Source organism: Abramis brama (assembly GCF_963993115.1).
Source record: "Abramis brama genome assembly, chromosome: 20".
NCBI lineage: Eukaryota > Metazoa > Chordata > Actinopteri > Cypriniformes > Leuciscidae > Abramis > Abramis brama.
The window spans coordinates 27,820,850-27,835,029 of NC_139982.1; the positions used below are offsets into that span (position 1 = coordinate 27,820,850).

Sequence of the window (14,180 nt, forward strand, 5' to 3'; positions counted from 1 at the left end):
TCTGATGAAGAAAGCAACATTGTGAAAGGCTTTGCTGCATGCAAAACCTGCCTTAAAGTTTTCGTGTTCGATAGCCGAAAATATGGAACTTCGTCGCTGAGGAAGCACGCAGATACCTGCAGTAACATACCGAGCACCAGTTGTTCTATCGAACAGTATCTTTCAAAGGGGACAGAACTGAAGGTGCCTCGTAGAGATGATAAGGACACCATAACCAGGCTGTCTGTGAACTTTGTATGCAATGATATTAGACCCTTTGATGCAGTACACGGCGAGGGATTTTTTGCATTAGCACAAGGGTTGATAGATGTTGGTGCTCGGGCTGGTCGTGTGGATGTTAAACAATTACTGCCTGACCCTACGACGGTTTCTCGTGGTGTTAACAAATATGCAGAGGAGATTCGCCAAAAACTAATCCCAGAACTTAAAATGCAGTTGGAGGGGAGTAATGGAGCTGTTACATTGGACATGTGGACTGACGATTACAGAAAAACCGGCTACCTTTGTGTTACTCTGCACTACATTAACAATAAGTGGGAGCTTATCGAACGAGTGCTGTGTACCTCTGAGTGGGACAGTTCACTGCGTAAAACGGCTGACAACATTAAACCAGCCGTCATCAGCGCATTGCGTAAATTTGGCATTGATGAATTCTACTCCAAACTCGTGTATGTGACAGATAGGGGCGCAAATATTGTTGCAGCCCTGCGTACAGTGACCAGATTGAGCTGCGCTGCCCATATTTTTAATACTGTCCTGTACACTACATTCAAACCGTCCCAGGAGGATATGTATGGGGAAGAAGTAACTGCAATGATTGACTTGGCCAAGTCACTGGTGACATATTTCAAGCAGACCAACCTCCAGGCTCGCCTGAAAAAGACTCTTAAAAACTCTGTAGAGACACGTTGGAATTCCCTGCATACAATGCTAGAGTCTATCAGCAGTCAATATGAAGACATTCGCACACTTCTGGAAGAGCGAGGGGAAGTTGACCGCCTCACAAATTTGGATGAAGAGGTCCTCTCAGACTTTGTTGCATTCCTGGAGTGATTTAAGGAAGCCACTAAAGCGTTAGAGGCATCGAAAACCCCTACCCTCCATCTAACCATTGTTTGGTATGAGCGCATCAGACGCCACTTGCTAGCTTCTTCAAATGATAGCATGACCATTTCCTCACTGAAGGAGAAATGCCTCCGTATTCTCCAGGACAAGTTCGAAATTCATCGTTTACACAGACTTGCAATGTTCCTGCATCCTAAACTGAAAAGTATGAAGCTACTTTCTGACAGTAGTGAAGTGGCAAGCGTGCACAGTGAGATGCGGCGCCTTGTGAAAGGTCAGTATTAATGCAAACACAGCCACAGGAGAAAAAAACAATATTTTTATTAAATAACAATTGAAAACCTGTATAAACTGAACACCAAATAACAATATTAACTATTGAGAGGTGATGACACGTTCATGAAAAATGTCACAAAGAAACGGCAAAAGTAGCCTAATGATTATTGAATATCTCAAATATAGCCAGGAGACAGAGCAGTCTGTTTTCTTTCGTTTTGAATTGTTTTGTTTAAAAGTACACATTTCAAGCTTTATATATATTTCTCAGGTCTGTGAGGCATGTAGCTTATACGCTGAGTTTCGTTAATTTCCAGTTCATGCGCCGTTGCCTCCGCTCCGTGTCCTGATGCCTGCTATTATTTCTTATTTATTAAATTCAGACAATTGGTTATAAAACATTGATTAAAATTAAGATAAAATTAATACAAAACGAAATTCACTTTAAAGAAAGGCTTTATACAATAGGAAACTTAATGAAGTGGTCAATAATGTCTGCCCACTCTGTCTCCCGACATAGGGCCTATTGCACAACTTATGATCTTAGGCTACTATGCTTTTCACTTCTCATATAATCAACATTGATGAAATAATATATAAATATATATAAAATTGTGAAACTAAATGTTTTCTTTAATGACTAGCCTACCACATGTAGGCCTAATAGCCTACAGCCTACCCTATATATAATTTTTATGTCGGAGCGGGATTTGGCCGAAAGAAAAATGATTTGCCACCTAAAAGACCTTAAGGATAAGCGTGGAAGTCCTGAGGAGCAGTGCCACCACCCCCCACCGGAGAAGCGAGTTCGAGTGTCGGCGGACACTTTATCTGACGTGGAAGATTCCAGTGATGAGGGCCCGCAGTATCAGGACGAAGTGGCTGCTTAGTTACATCGATCACAAATCGCCAAAAGATGACCATTTTGTCATGGTGGCAAGACCATGCTCACCTTTTCCCTAATATTGCCCAGATTGCGAGGTCTATCCTCGCCATCCCTGCATCCAGCGCTGCAAGTGAGCGAGACTTCTCTTGTGCTGGATACGTTATCCAAGAGCGGAGGAGTCAGCTGAAACCGTCAACAGTGGACAATGTGCTTTTTTTACACAGCAATTTAAAACACCACAAATAGGATCTAATCTCCTCGCACTGACTGGATTCATAAACGGGACACTCTCAGCCCTAATTGTAAGGCTGTGTATAGTTAAGTAGCATAATGCACAGGCCGGTGTATGTAGCGTTTAGGATTCGCATACAATGGACTTTTCTTTCGTTTAAAAGTATCACATAGCCTACTGTTGTTATTGTCTAATTTAACACTGTTAAGTAGGCCTATGTGTGGTGTGAAATTGTCTGATGTGCTAGACGAAATTGCATTGTTTTGTGGTAACATTAGCCATGTTCTTTATAGGCTATCGGCTTTTTGACAGCTTCGGCTGTTGTCCTTGTGTTAAGGCAAGCCGCCAAAGGCAATAAAAATGTGAAAAAAGTGTGTCTATAATGTGATTGGCTAAACTGATTTTATTTCGGGTGCGGGTCGGCTCTCGGTTCTATTTTAAGCGGGTCGGGTCGGGTTGCGGATTTTAATTAGTGCTGCTGTCGGAAAACGGGTCGGATGCGGTTTTAAGCACTGCGGGTACGGGCGGGTGCGGATTTACAAAATCGGACCCCGTGCAGCTCTCTGCTCGAGACCATCCAGCTCCCCAGCAGCCTCAACCTGAGCTTCCTGACGCGAGTGTGAAAACACACCAGTGATGTCATCACGGATCCTACGGGACAGATAGTGGAGAATCAATTTCGAAATAAAGCCTTGGATTGTATTTATTTGGTCACGTTTTCTGGGATGATTGTTTACACTTCTTGTATCACTGTAAAGGATTTCACTTAAGAGATGAATTTTAAACACATTTCACTGTTTATTGCATTGGGTTTTTGGGGCTAAAGTGGGTTTGTAATGTTAAGGACTTCAGTTGTTCTATATCTCAAATGTGTCTGCTACCTTTACAGTGTTTGAATGAAATATTTCTGTAAAGCATATTAATAAGGCTTCATGTGGTTGAAAATGGATGGGAACCTTTTTCGTGATCTTTTGGATATCTTAAATATTTTATATGCAGTAGTTTGTTGTAAAAACTGTTAATCAGTATTGTCATTTGAAATATATTGAATATTATAAAAAGAGGTTTCATATATTATTATACAGTGTACAGTGCTGATTTGCCATTTTATGAATGTTGCATACTGACCCAAGTTTTGGTGAGTTTGAAGTCTTGGCACTGTAGTGACAGACAAATCAGACACAATTGTTTGTTATATTTAACCATAGAATGAATTAGGGAAGCATACTTTCTTTAAAAAAAGGATTTCTTTCATTAAGTCATAGTAAAGCCAGCTATGAATATCTCCAGGACATTGTGTGTCTGATTATTACGGTCTTCTATAGTTTCTTTTGTATGGTATACCATTTTAAACATGCTTTATGATAGAACCACTAGTTAATGTAACCTCAAATATACCATTTTTGGTGTCTACTAATTTGTATTTTGAGTATATTATGTGTTAATACCTATTTAACATAGTATTACAATAATCTTTAATAGTTTCGGCATCAACACCCAATCCAATTACACGCAGAATACCATCTAGTAATTACTGTAATGATTCTGAACTGTAAAAAGCCTTCACATGCTTGTAGAACTTGTAATTACAATGTGTAAACTCGTAATTTTCTGAGCGCTACGACTTGTACCACCTGACCACTGCAGATTTAAGGTGTGTTCGGCTTGAAGCAGCGCTGTGCAGAGCGATCGGTGTATGAAATCAAAGTACAACGAGAGAGATTCGATTTCAAAAGTATACAGAGCTTTATTTATGGTAATTACGACATGGCGGAACATCACCAACATGATTCATTCTCACAACAGTCAGCACACAAATATGATGCCATGTAAGTTTTCTCATTTTTATACAATTCTGAGACAGTAAAGCATGCATCCTTCAGAGGTAATGTAATCCCAGAATTCATTATGAAATATTGATTTTAAACATAGATTCGTCTGAATACAAATGCTATATCACTCAATATTTGTGTTCAATGTATTTTTGTTCAATGTATTAAATAGTTCCAACTCTATTGGAATTAACTGTAAGAATTAGCCAAGTCTTATGATCTCTTGAGGAGCAATTCTAGATGTTTAAGATGTTGCATTAGAAGCTCCTAAGGACATACAATGCATAAACAGCTGCTTTCTATAAAAAATTGTCCAAAAACAACAACAAAAAACAAAATTTAGACAGCAATATTTATCTTATGTTGATTCTATACATTTAAATGTATAGATAAAATTAATATAGACATCACTTAAAGGCTTCATGAACTGCATTATTTTATTGTTTCATAATGTTTCCTGGGGTGCACTTATAATGTAATATGATTTTTACTTCAAACATTGTCATAATTTAGAAATGAAAGGCATTTTTCCTAGCCTGATTTTAGCCTCTGATTTGCTTTGTTTGAAGGGCCGTGTCTGTGTGAGGCTTTAATGTAAACGCTCTGCTGTGATCGGTCCAGATAGGTGCGATTTTTAGTCCAGTGAGTGACCCTGTGCTCTTCTCTCTTCCTCATCTTCCTCATCTCACGCCAGTGGGTTTATAAGTTTATCTTCTTATGCAGAGGCGGTCTTTCACTACATTATTACTGTAGTATTATATCACTACAGGATTTTCTTATAATATGATGATGTCTTATATGTCAAAACCTCAAGGAAAATGAGTTATAAAGACACAATTTATATTTCATTAATTCAATCGTATTCATGTCTTCTTAGTATCTTCTTCATGCTTATCATGCTGCTTTAATCTTCTTGGGAAAAGTGTTGAGATCTTGGGTAAAGCAAGTGTTCGTCTGGTTCCTGAATGTTCCACAGACTCCGGGATGGATCTCAAAGACCCGAATCCTGAGCTGTGAGATGAGACTATAGAGCGTGATGAGCTAAAAACTGAATCACTGTCTGCTCCTGATCGTGATCCGAATGAACTGTAAGCAGAACTTCCCACAGACCGTGTGTCCGATCGCTCATCTCCGCTCACTGGGGAAATACAATTAAATCAATAAAAGGTTAAAACTGTTACAGAACAAAATTCTAAAATTTAAAACTTTCAATGTTCCTAAAAATAATATAGCCTATTAGTAATCATTATCAGGTGCCCTTTAAAATATTATATATTCTTCATTAATCAGATGGGATTTCAAAGTTTTGTTGCTGTTTTATCAATGAAATATCTTTATTACAAGACAGATCACCATATATTGCACTTATTTAAAGTGACCTTAGTTTTAAATTTGAAGAACAAATGAGCAGTAAAAACAGGTCTTAACCTTTAAAAATGTTGATCATCAACCTCAGGAGGTCAAGCTAAATACTGTGTTTTTCCCTGTTTATTTCATATCAATAAATGCAAATCTTTTACCAAACGTTTTTACAAGTAAATAAAAACAGCAACAACAAGAACACGATAAGGGAAAACTGCTGCAAATTTATCCGTCACAATATTCACAAAACATTAAGAAAAAGGTAAAGGGTCCAAATGGGAAAACATGTGGTAACAAATGTAGGATAATGTAGGATAAATATAAATATTTTCTCAACAAAACAGATCTCTTGCTGTAATGATTCAATTTAAAAAAAGGAGACAAAAAGTCAAAAAGACTTTTGTCACAGGAGACAAAAGTGGAAAAAAAAAGAAACAAACAAAAGACACTCACTTATTGGTGGTAGCCATTCCATGCTGTTATATAGTTTTATGGCCCCTGGCTCATAACTTGTGTGAGATGAATCTCTGGATCGTGATGAACTGAAAACTGGTTCTGCTCCTGATCGTGATCTTGATCTGAATAAACCAGAACCAGAACTTCCTACAGACCTTGAATCAGATCCTTCAGCTCCACTCACTATAATAATGAAAGCAGAGAGTAGATCAGTAATGCATTTGACAGACACTGGTTTCCTAATGAAGATAAACAGGGTTGAACCTGGTCAGTATCAGGGTGGGAAATGAGAGAAAATGAAGTTTCCGTTAGAGGTGTTATTGAATGTTAGCGTTGGTCGTGAACACTATAAACTATTGAAAACTACATCTAAAGAGCTGTAGAACACTGAGGACGAAACACATCTGAGACTGTGTGTCGATAATATTGATACAATTGTATGATTTCACTCACTAGTCTGTAAATTGATGTCTTCTCTCCATTTGTCCAATCGTTCTGCTTCCTTTCTACCATCTATTTCAAAATGTTGGCCATTGTTTTGTGCCACTGTCTCCTCAATCTTCTCCAGCAGCTCCTTGATCTGAGTGTCGTCACTCCTGTTGAGATTGTTGAGAACATGAAACCTGTTCCCACATTTGTCCAGCAGCCGCTGGAGATCCTGTCCTTCACTCTCAATGTGCTGCTCTATAGATGTGTCTGACAGAGAGTCTCCATGAGTGAACAGCACTATAGTGTGACTCCAGACTCTCTCACTGAGAAGATCCAGATAATCCTGACATGCTTTTCTCATATAGTCTTTAAATCTATAGCTCACAGGTATGATCAGTAGTACAGCGTGTGGTCCTGGAGGACACAGAGACACACTGAGCACAATCTCCTGTTTCAGTATCTCAGGACTCTTCTCTACAGTGTAATTACTCCACCATCCTGGAGCTTCAATGACAGTGATGTGTCTGTCTGCTACTTCTCCATGTCTCCTCACACACTGAGCAGAACTCTTCAAGTCAAACTCCTCTCTGCCCAGGATGGTGTTTCCTGATGAGCTCTTACCAGCTCTTCTATTACCCATCAACACAATCCTCAGCTCTGAGAGATGTTGAGCATCACCTGAAACATATAGAGAACAAAACACACTTCTTAAGATGAGTGACATCTTAAATCTTCTTAAGTTATCTGTCTTTGTGAAAAAAAGGGGTTACTAGAATAAAGTTTACTATATCTCTACGGGTGTCAATCTACACATTATTGATTAAAAATTACACATAAGCGTATCTCACAATAAATAAACTCTTAAACCAGAGTTGAACAAAAGTTATTGATGGACAATAATTATGAATTATGGAGAAAAGATCTGCACACAAAACATAAGAGGTCTCAGAACACACAGACTAAGAAAGACAAATTACAAATAGCTTCAGAATAATGTTTTCAGAAAGTATATTCTTTAAAAATAATTAAACTGGCCTCTAAACCAGTGAATAAATCTCTCTCTTGTGTGTGTTCACAGCTGGGAAAGTGTTATCAATGCACTGGTGGATATTAGCACCAGCAAATACAAGACTGTATTACATTTACATTTATTTACAAGATTGAAAGAACACATTTCATAAAATCGCAATAAAGTAAGTAAGTGATAATATACAGTCATTATCATAAAATAATGTCAGAGTGATCTGGACACTAATATGATGCTGAACTTATAGGTTTGTATTATTTATAAATGATGTACATGAAATAAGTGTAGATTTTAAGCATTCTTGTCCAACAAACACTAACAGGTTTAACACACTGATCCAACAAAACCCAAGAGTCACTGGAGGCTGGTGTTTGTTGGAGTTTAGTCAGTGTGAACTATGCCTGAACACTAAAGTAAAGTCCCTCTCTGAATGGGGGGTTACTGAAGCTTTTAGAAGCGTTTAATGTTAGAAAAAAATGTATTTTCATGAGAATAAAATAGTTAGTTAAAATAATAATAAGATTGCTTATGAACTATATGATTTCATTTACAATGTTTATGAACCAAACATATCCTTTCAGGCCAATGTTGTGCATATATATATGTTTCTTTTAATTTTGAGATTCCCATTGTAGTCCTTTGAATGATCTCTGCCATTTGACGTGCTTTCTGTCCAACTTTGAGGTCTGTAGGACCTCCTCCACAGCTCCACCGCCAGCTCAAATCTTTTTCTTATACATTTTAAACACATTGTCCAAGAAAATAAATTATTAGTTCATCTGATTATACTTCTCTTGCTGATCACAATCCCTGTCTTACATTAGACTCATTACAGTAGTCGCCATTCTGAAATGTACGATTATCACTTCTCCTGCAGAAAGTTTCCAGTTATTACCAAAACTCACAGTAATGACTAAACAGTATTTTTATATCTTCCTCCATTTAAAAGAGATGATGATGCAAAGTCAATGATGTTGACACAAAATTGGATGAAAGGCTGTATCGCAGCAATACTTCAAGCTATTAAACAAAAAAACGTGGTACACTTCATCAACATTATGATCTGATCTACATGACAAATTTGGTTGCAGCGCCACCAACAGGTCAAGAGATTTGAGGAAATGCTATTTTTCCTCAAAATTTTTTGACCAATTTGTCAGAAAAAAACATGATCATGATCTTTAACAAATTTGCTGAGATCGGACAAATTACCTGTTCGCCATTTTGAAATTGGTCATAAACTATGATATGTTTTAAATATCATGTCATGCAACCTCAGATCACAAGAGGTAATGAACTCAATATTCTGAGCTCAATATAACAGATCTATGTAAATTATATATAAAACCTTATGTGTTTCTGTGTGTTTGAGATGCACATTGTAGTTCTTCTGATTGTTCTCAGCTTGTTGTATTTGCTGTGCCTTCGGTGCTCGGCCCTGAATTGCTGATTGCAGAATCATTGTTAGTGGAGGAAAAGAGGGACTGGGCCCTGTCCACACAAACACGCAGAATTTTCTATGCGGTTCGTCCACACCATAGACTGTAAAGGTCCACACGCAAATGTAGTATGAAACCAAACCAAACACTGAAACCACCCCTGCCAGGGTGAAGATTTATACAAACTCCGGTTGCAGTGTTGTCGTGTAGACAGTGAAACCGGATATTTTGGCTTGTGTCGTCGGTGTACACACTGTTATCTCAGACGTCAGATTGTTGAGCGAGAAAAACGGCTGGCTCATCTGGAGGCTTACACTTGTAGATGGAACCTGAAAATCCACAGAATTCCAGAAAGAAACAGGGAATGTCCACCAGGAAGTTATCAACGAGTGTCAACACCTTCTACCACAGTTTAAGGATAAATTCCCAGATGTAGTTGATGTGGCACATCGACTTGGCTGTGTTAATCCAGATAATATAGACTGAGAATTATTTTCCAATTTACCTCGCATTTTTACCGAGAGGCTGTCTGGCGTGTCGCCAAGGATGCAGACTTTCTGACCGAGAACCGCCTGAAAATCACAGAAGACCTGTCACCGGCTGATAGAGCGTTTAGTGGAAGTGATTTCCACTTTAACTGATGCTTTGCTGACTTGACTTGATATGCGTGTCATTTCTTGGACTTCTATCGTCCGTTTTTTTTCTTCTGAGCGCTTATATGACCATTTTAAATAGGAAAAAAACTCTTTAGTTAAGCCCTCTCGATGATCTATGTAAGCAATGTGAATTATTTCATTTTTACATTTTTTTTGTAAGTTTAGGAAGTTAATAATTTTGTACTACAAAGGTACATTTTGATCCTCTTGTTATATGAAGGGATTTATGTCCTCATCTCTTACTGAGTTTGTTCTGACCGGTTCGGTTCTCTGTCGCGGTGATACTTAATCTTTATACTCGTTCTTAGGTCTAGTTCTTTTTCCAGTTATTGTACTATATATATATTTTTTTTTTCATTTTATGTCCTTGTTTATTATTTCTTTAAAGTATAGAAGGCTATGAAACTTTCTTAAGCGTAAAGCAGTTTTCTTATATCTGATATGTTTCAACACGGACCTTTGCTTTCCACAAGAATAACATTCAACTTTACAAGATTTTATGGAGGTCACAATGGGGGTTAGAAATGTGGATGTCTCATGGAAATGAACATTCTGCTGGAGTTTGTGTTTAAAAAAAAATATTTTAGTGGAAAGATCCTGGCTACAGATTGTGAAAATGATGGTCATTACTTCATATTAGCTCTACAGTTTACAAATTTGTCATGTATTATTGCCAATGTTTATGGCTATAATTCACCTAAAGATAACACGATTTTTTTTGTGGATAAATTAGACACAAGTATTTTCTATACATTATCTAAATGTCCAAATTCTTCTTTAATATTTGGTGGTGATTTTAATGTAGTTTTAAATAGTACTTTAGATAGATGGTCCCCCAACCCACTGATGGTAATTCTTACTATTTAAAATTCTTTATGCAGAGATTTTCTGTTGTTGATGTGTGGCGAGAAACTCATACCTTGCTAAAAGTATTCAAATGGAACAATAACTCACTTTCCAGTCAATCTCGACTTGACTTTTGTCTGTCTTCGGCAGATTGAGCAGAATTATCAAATATAAAGACTGACATACTTCCCTCACCGTTTTCTGACCATAAGGTCATTTTTATCTGTATTCCATTTATATTCTCTGCCTCACTGAGTAAAATATCCTCATACTGGACACTTAACACCTCAATTCTTCAACACAACGAGGTTTGCACTGAAATTGATTACTTAATTTCCTTCTATTGGGATAAAGCTAATAAAGAGGATATGTCTTGCAGTAATTGGGAACTTCTCAAATAAGGGAAATACTGTAGTATGTTAGTGAAAATAAGAAAAAAAGATGAAGATAAAATTATGGCTCAATATCACATAAAACCAGAGGATCAACCCGATTCAGAGAGAAATTAGCTTCTAGATAAGAAACATCACTTAGAGTATATATATATATATATATATATATATATATATATATATATATATATATATATATTTATCAATGGAAGGCTGATGGCGCTTTCATCAGATCTCGTTTGAATTTGTCTAGAGGAAAGTGAGCAGAATTCCACCTACTTATTCAGGTTGGAGATACAGTGTGTAAAAAATGATATTCAGCAACTGTGTATTGATGGGAATGTAACCGATGACTTTAAGACAATTGCAGACTTTTGTGCTAAATTTTATGGTTTATATTCTTCAAAATTCTGCAATCCACCACAGATTTTTTTCTTTCTTTATCTCACATAAAACAAATTAATCTGGTCCTCTTCGGTCAAAAATGACCGAACACGTTTACGTTTTGAAATTTTGAATTTTTTTGAAAAAAATCATGGACATGATTCTGATATGTTAAAGGGGCGTAAAACAAAAGTGTCACACTTTGCTCCTTCGCAGTCAAAAATGACCGTCATAGGAAATGAATGGGAAATACGAAAAAATACGAAAACTCAGAGAAACTTTTGGTGGTACAAACTACAAATCAGTGCAGAAAAAAGTGCACAGCAATGAAGGAGTGACACTCTAAAATATCAAGAGTGCAAATAAGACCCCTTTCTAACCCCTTTCTGTGTTCCCTTTCTAACCAAATGTTATTGTTTGATTGTAATAATAATGCAAAACCTGATACTTATCTAATAAAAATATCTAAACCTTGACAAAAAGTAGTCATTTAGAATGTCTAAATATATATCTAAATAAAAAAGAACTAATAAAATGGAGAAATCATGTCTAAAAAAAACAATGGGAATCAAAATGCCTCTCTATGTGTTTTATATAGGGAGCTATGTGCGGTATGGTAAGTTTTTATGTTTTTAACGCCACTGGATGGCGCTTTTCTCACTTCAAAATTTTTTATTTTAAAGGCCTGCGCTCTATTTTAATGTGAAATGTTGCATTTATTGAAAATAATAATAATAATAATAATAATAAATATATATTAATTCTAATGGGGAAAAAATGCTCATAAAAAAAATATAATTATTGCATAGTTCCACAGAAACCTTTCAAAATTCTAAATAATAATCAAAAAATATTATTGAACAAAAATATATTACATTGGTTTTCCAGGAAAAAAAAAGTTAAATTTTAAGGCTTCGGTCACTTTTGACCGCGAAGGAGCCAAGTGTGACCCCTAAAGAAGAGGACCTGAGGGTTAATAAAGAAGACTGTAACCTATGCGATGCACTTATTATTCTTTTAGAAATTGTTGACTCAATAAATAATCTAAAAATTAACAAATCCCCAGGTACTGATGGGCTACTGTATCTGCAGAGCTTTATAAAGCATTTAATCAAAGATTGGCACTTTTTACATAAAATGTTTCTGAGAGTATTGAGAAAACAACCCTTCCTCCCTCTTTATGTCAGGGACTAATAACATTAATTCCCAAGCCCAATAAAGATCTCCTTTTAATAGAAAACTGGCGTCCAATTTCCTTATTGAATACTGATTATAAAATTATTGCCCTAGTCTTAGCAAAGAGACTAAAATCTATTCTAAATAATATAATAGATGAGAGCCAATCAGATTTTATCCATCATAAACATATTTCTAGTAATATACGCTTGATTTTAGATATGTTAGATTACTCAGACCTTATTTCCACTGATAGTTTTATCCTCTTTCTTGACTATTGCAAAGCGTTTGATTGTTTAGAATATGATTTTATGTTACAGGCCCAGCAAAGAATTAGTTTTGGTTTTTTATTTTGTGTGTTAAAATGCTTTATTGTAATGAGAATAGTTCTGTCCGACTCAGTAACGGCACTTCTCCCAGATTCTCAATAAAGTGTGCGGTGTAAGACAAGGTTGCCCATCTCCCCATAGCTACACATTTTTAAATCTACATATTAAAGAGAGTGAATATTAAATATATTAAATTCACTGTGAAGGGAATTACCAGATGGTATGGAATTAATTATTAGCAAACTGACAAATCATGTAGCGTTGTTTTTAAGAGACGCCTCTCAGATCCCAATTGCTTTTCATATCTTTTTCAAACGCTTCTGGCCTTGTGCTTAATTTTAATAAATGTGAGTTATTACCGATTACAAAGTGTGTGATATCCTCTTTCTGTAATATTACTGTTTAAGAGAGGGTCACATATTTAGGAATGAAGATGAAAAAAGATACTAAAATAAGATGTCAGGTGAATTTTAACCCAATTGTCGAGAAGACACAGAAAAAAAGTAATCTTTGGTTATTAATAGATTTATCCCTGAAAGGCAGAACTTTGCTTCCTAAAGCAGAAAGGATCTCCAGATTGTCCTACACTGCTCAGTCCTTATTTGTGGATAAGTCTACTTGCAAGTTGATTGATGTAATGTTGCTTAAATTTTGGAAGAATTCACTATATAAATCACTATATTAGAAAATCATTCCATTAATAAGCTTCTTAAAAAGCATAATTTCTTGTTTCTTTTGAAACTGTCGGACATTTGTTTTGGGAGTGTCCGTTTGCTCAGTCTTTCTGGAGTAATATTAATATTAATGCCTTGATTGTCCAGAATGTGTTCTGTAATTTTTCCTTATCTCACAGACACATTCTTTTTGGGTTTTATATTAATGACAAGAATCTAATCAAACCTTTTTGTATTAACCTCCTTTTATTTATTGGAAAGTTTTATATCCATAAATGTAAATATACAAACCCCGCTTTGACATCTTCAAACCAAAATTTAATATGTATTTAAATACAAATTCAATGTCTTTAAATAAGAAAGCTACAAAAACATCTAGAATTTGTGCCATGATTAATATTCTTTCATAATATGCTTTTATTAATTTTTGTGCCCCCCTTGTTTTTTTCCTTTTTCTTTTCTATTTTTCTTTTCTTTCTTTTACATCTCTCTGCAAATAATTTTCGAAAGGTAAATTAGGCTTCTTTATATTATTTTTCTTGTTGACTATTGAACTATAACTTGTTTATTGTCTGAAAGTTTGTCTGTTTTGTATTTTATGTTTGTTCAAATTTGCAACAAAAAAAAAAATAAACTGCTTATGACAACATATTGTTAGCCAACCGGAACCGGTAATAACCTTTTGTTCAGGCTTCTGATTGGCCAACATGGCTTTAAGG

At 35.9% G+C, this 14,180-nt stretch overlaps 1 protein-coding gene across 3 annotated transcripts in view; it reads right to left on the bottom strand.

The window, feature by feature from the left end:
- Positions 1 to 4,062: 4,062 nt before the first annotated feature.
- LOC311070980 (GTPase IMAP family member 8-like) overlaps positions 4,063 to 14,180 on the bottom strand; it is a 29,627-nt gene continuing 19,509 nt past the window's right edge. For 2 of the 3 annotated variants that reach the window (XM_084095195.1, XM_084095196.1), the window contains 3 exons: positions 6,563 to 7,216; positions 6,107 to 6,292; positions 4,064 to 5,429 (listed from right to left, as the gene is read on the bottom strand). In XM_084095195.1, the coding sequence (XP_083951321.1) occupies positions 5,155 to 5,429; positions 6,107 to 6,292; positions 6,563 to 7,216 (1,115 nt within the window). In that variant the 3' untranslated portion in view covers positions 4,064 to 5,154. Of the gene's footprint in view, positions 5,430 to 6,106; positions 6,293 to 6,562; positions 7,217 to 14,180 lie in introns of all 3 variants that reach the window. The other variant, XM_084095197.1, reaches the window with a different exon arrangement.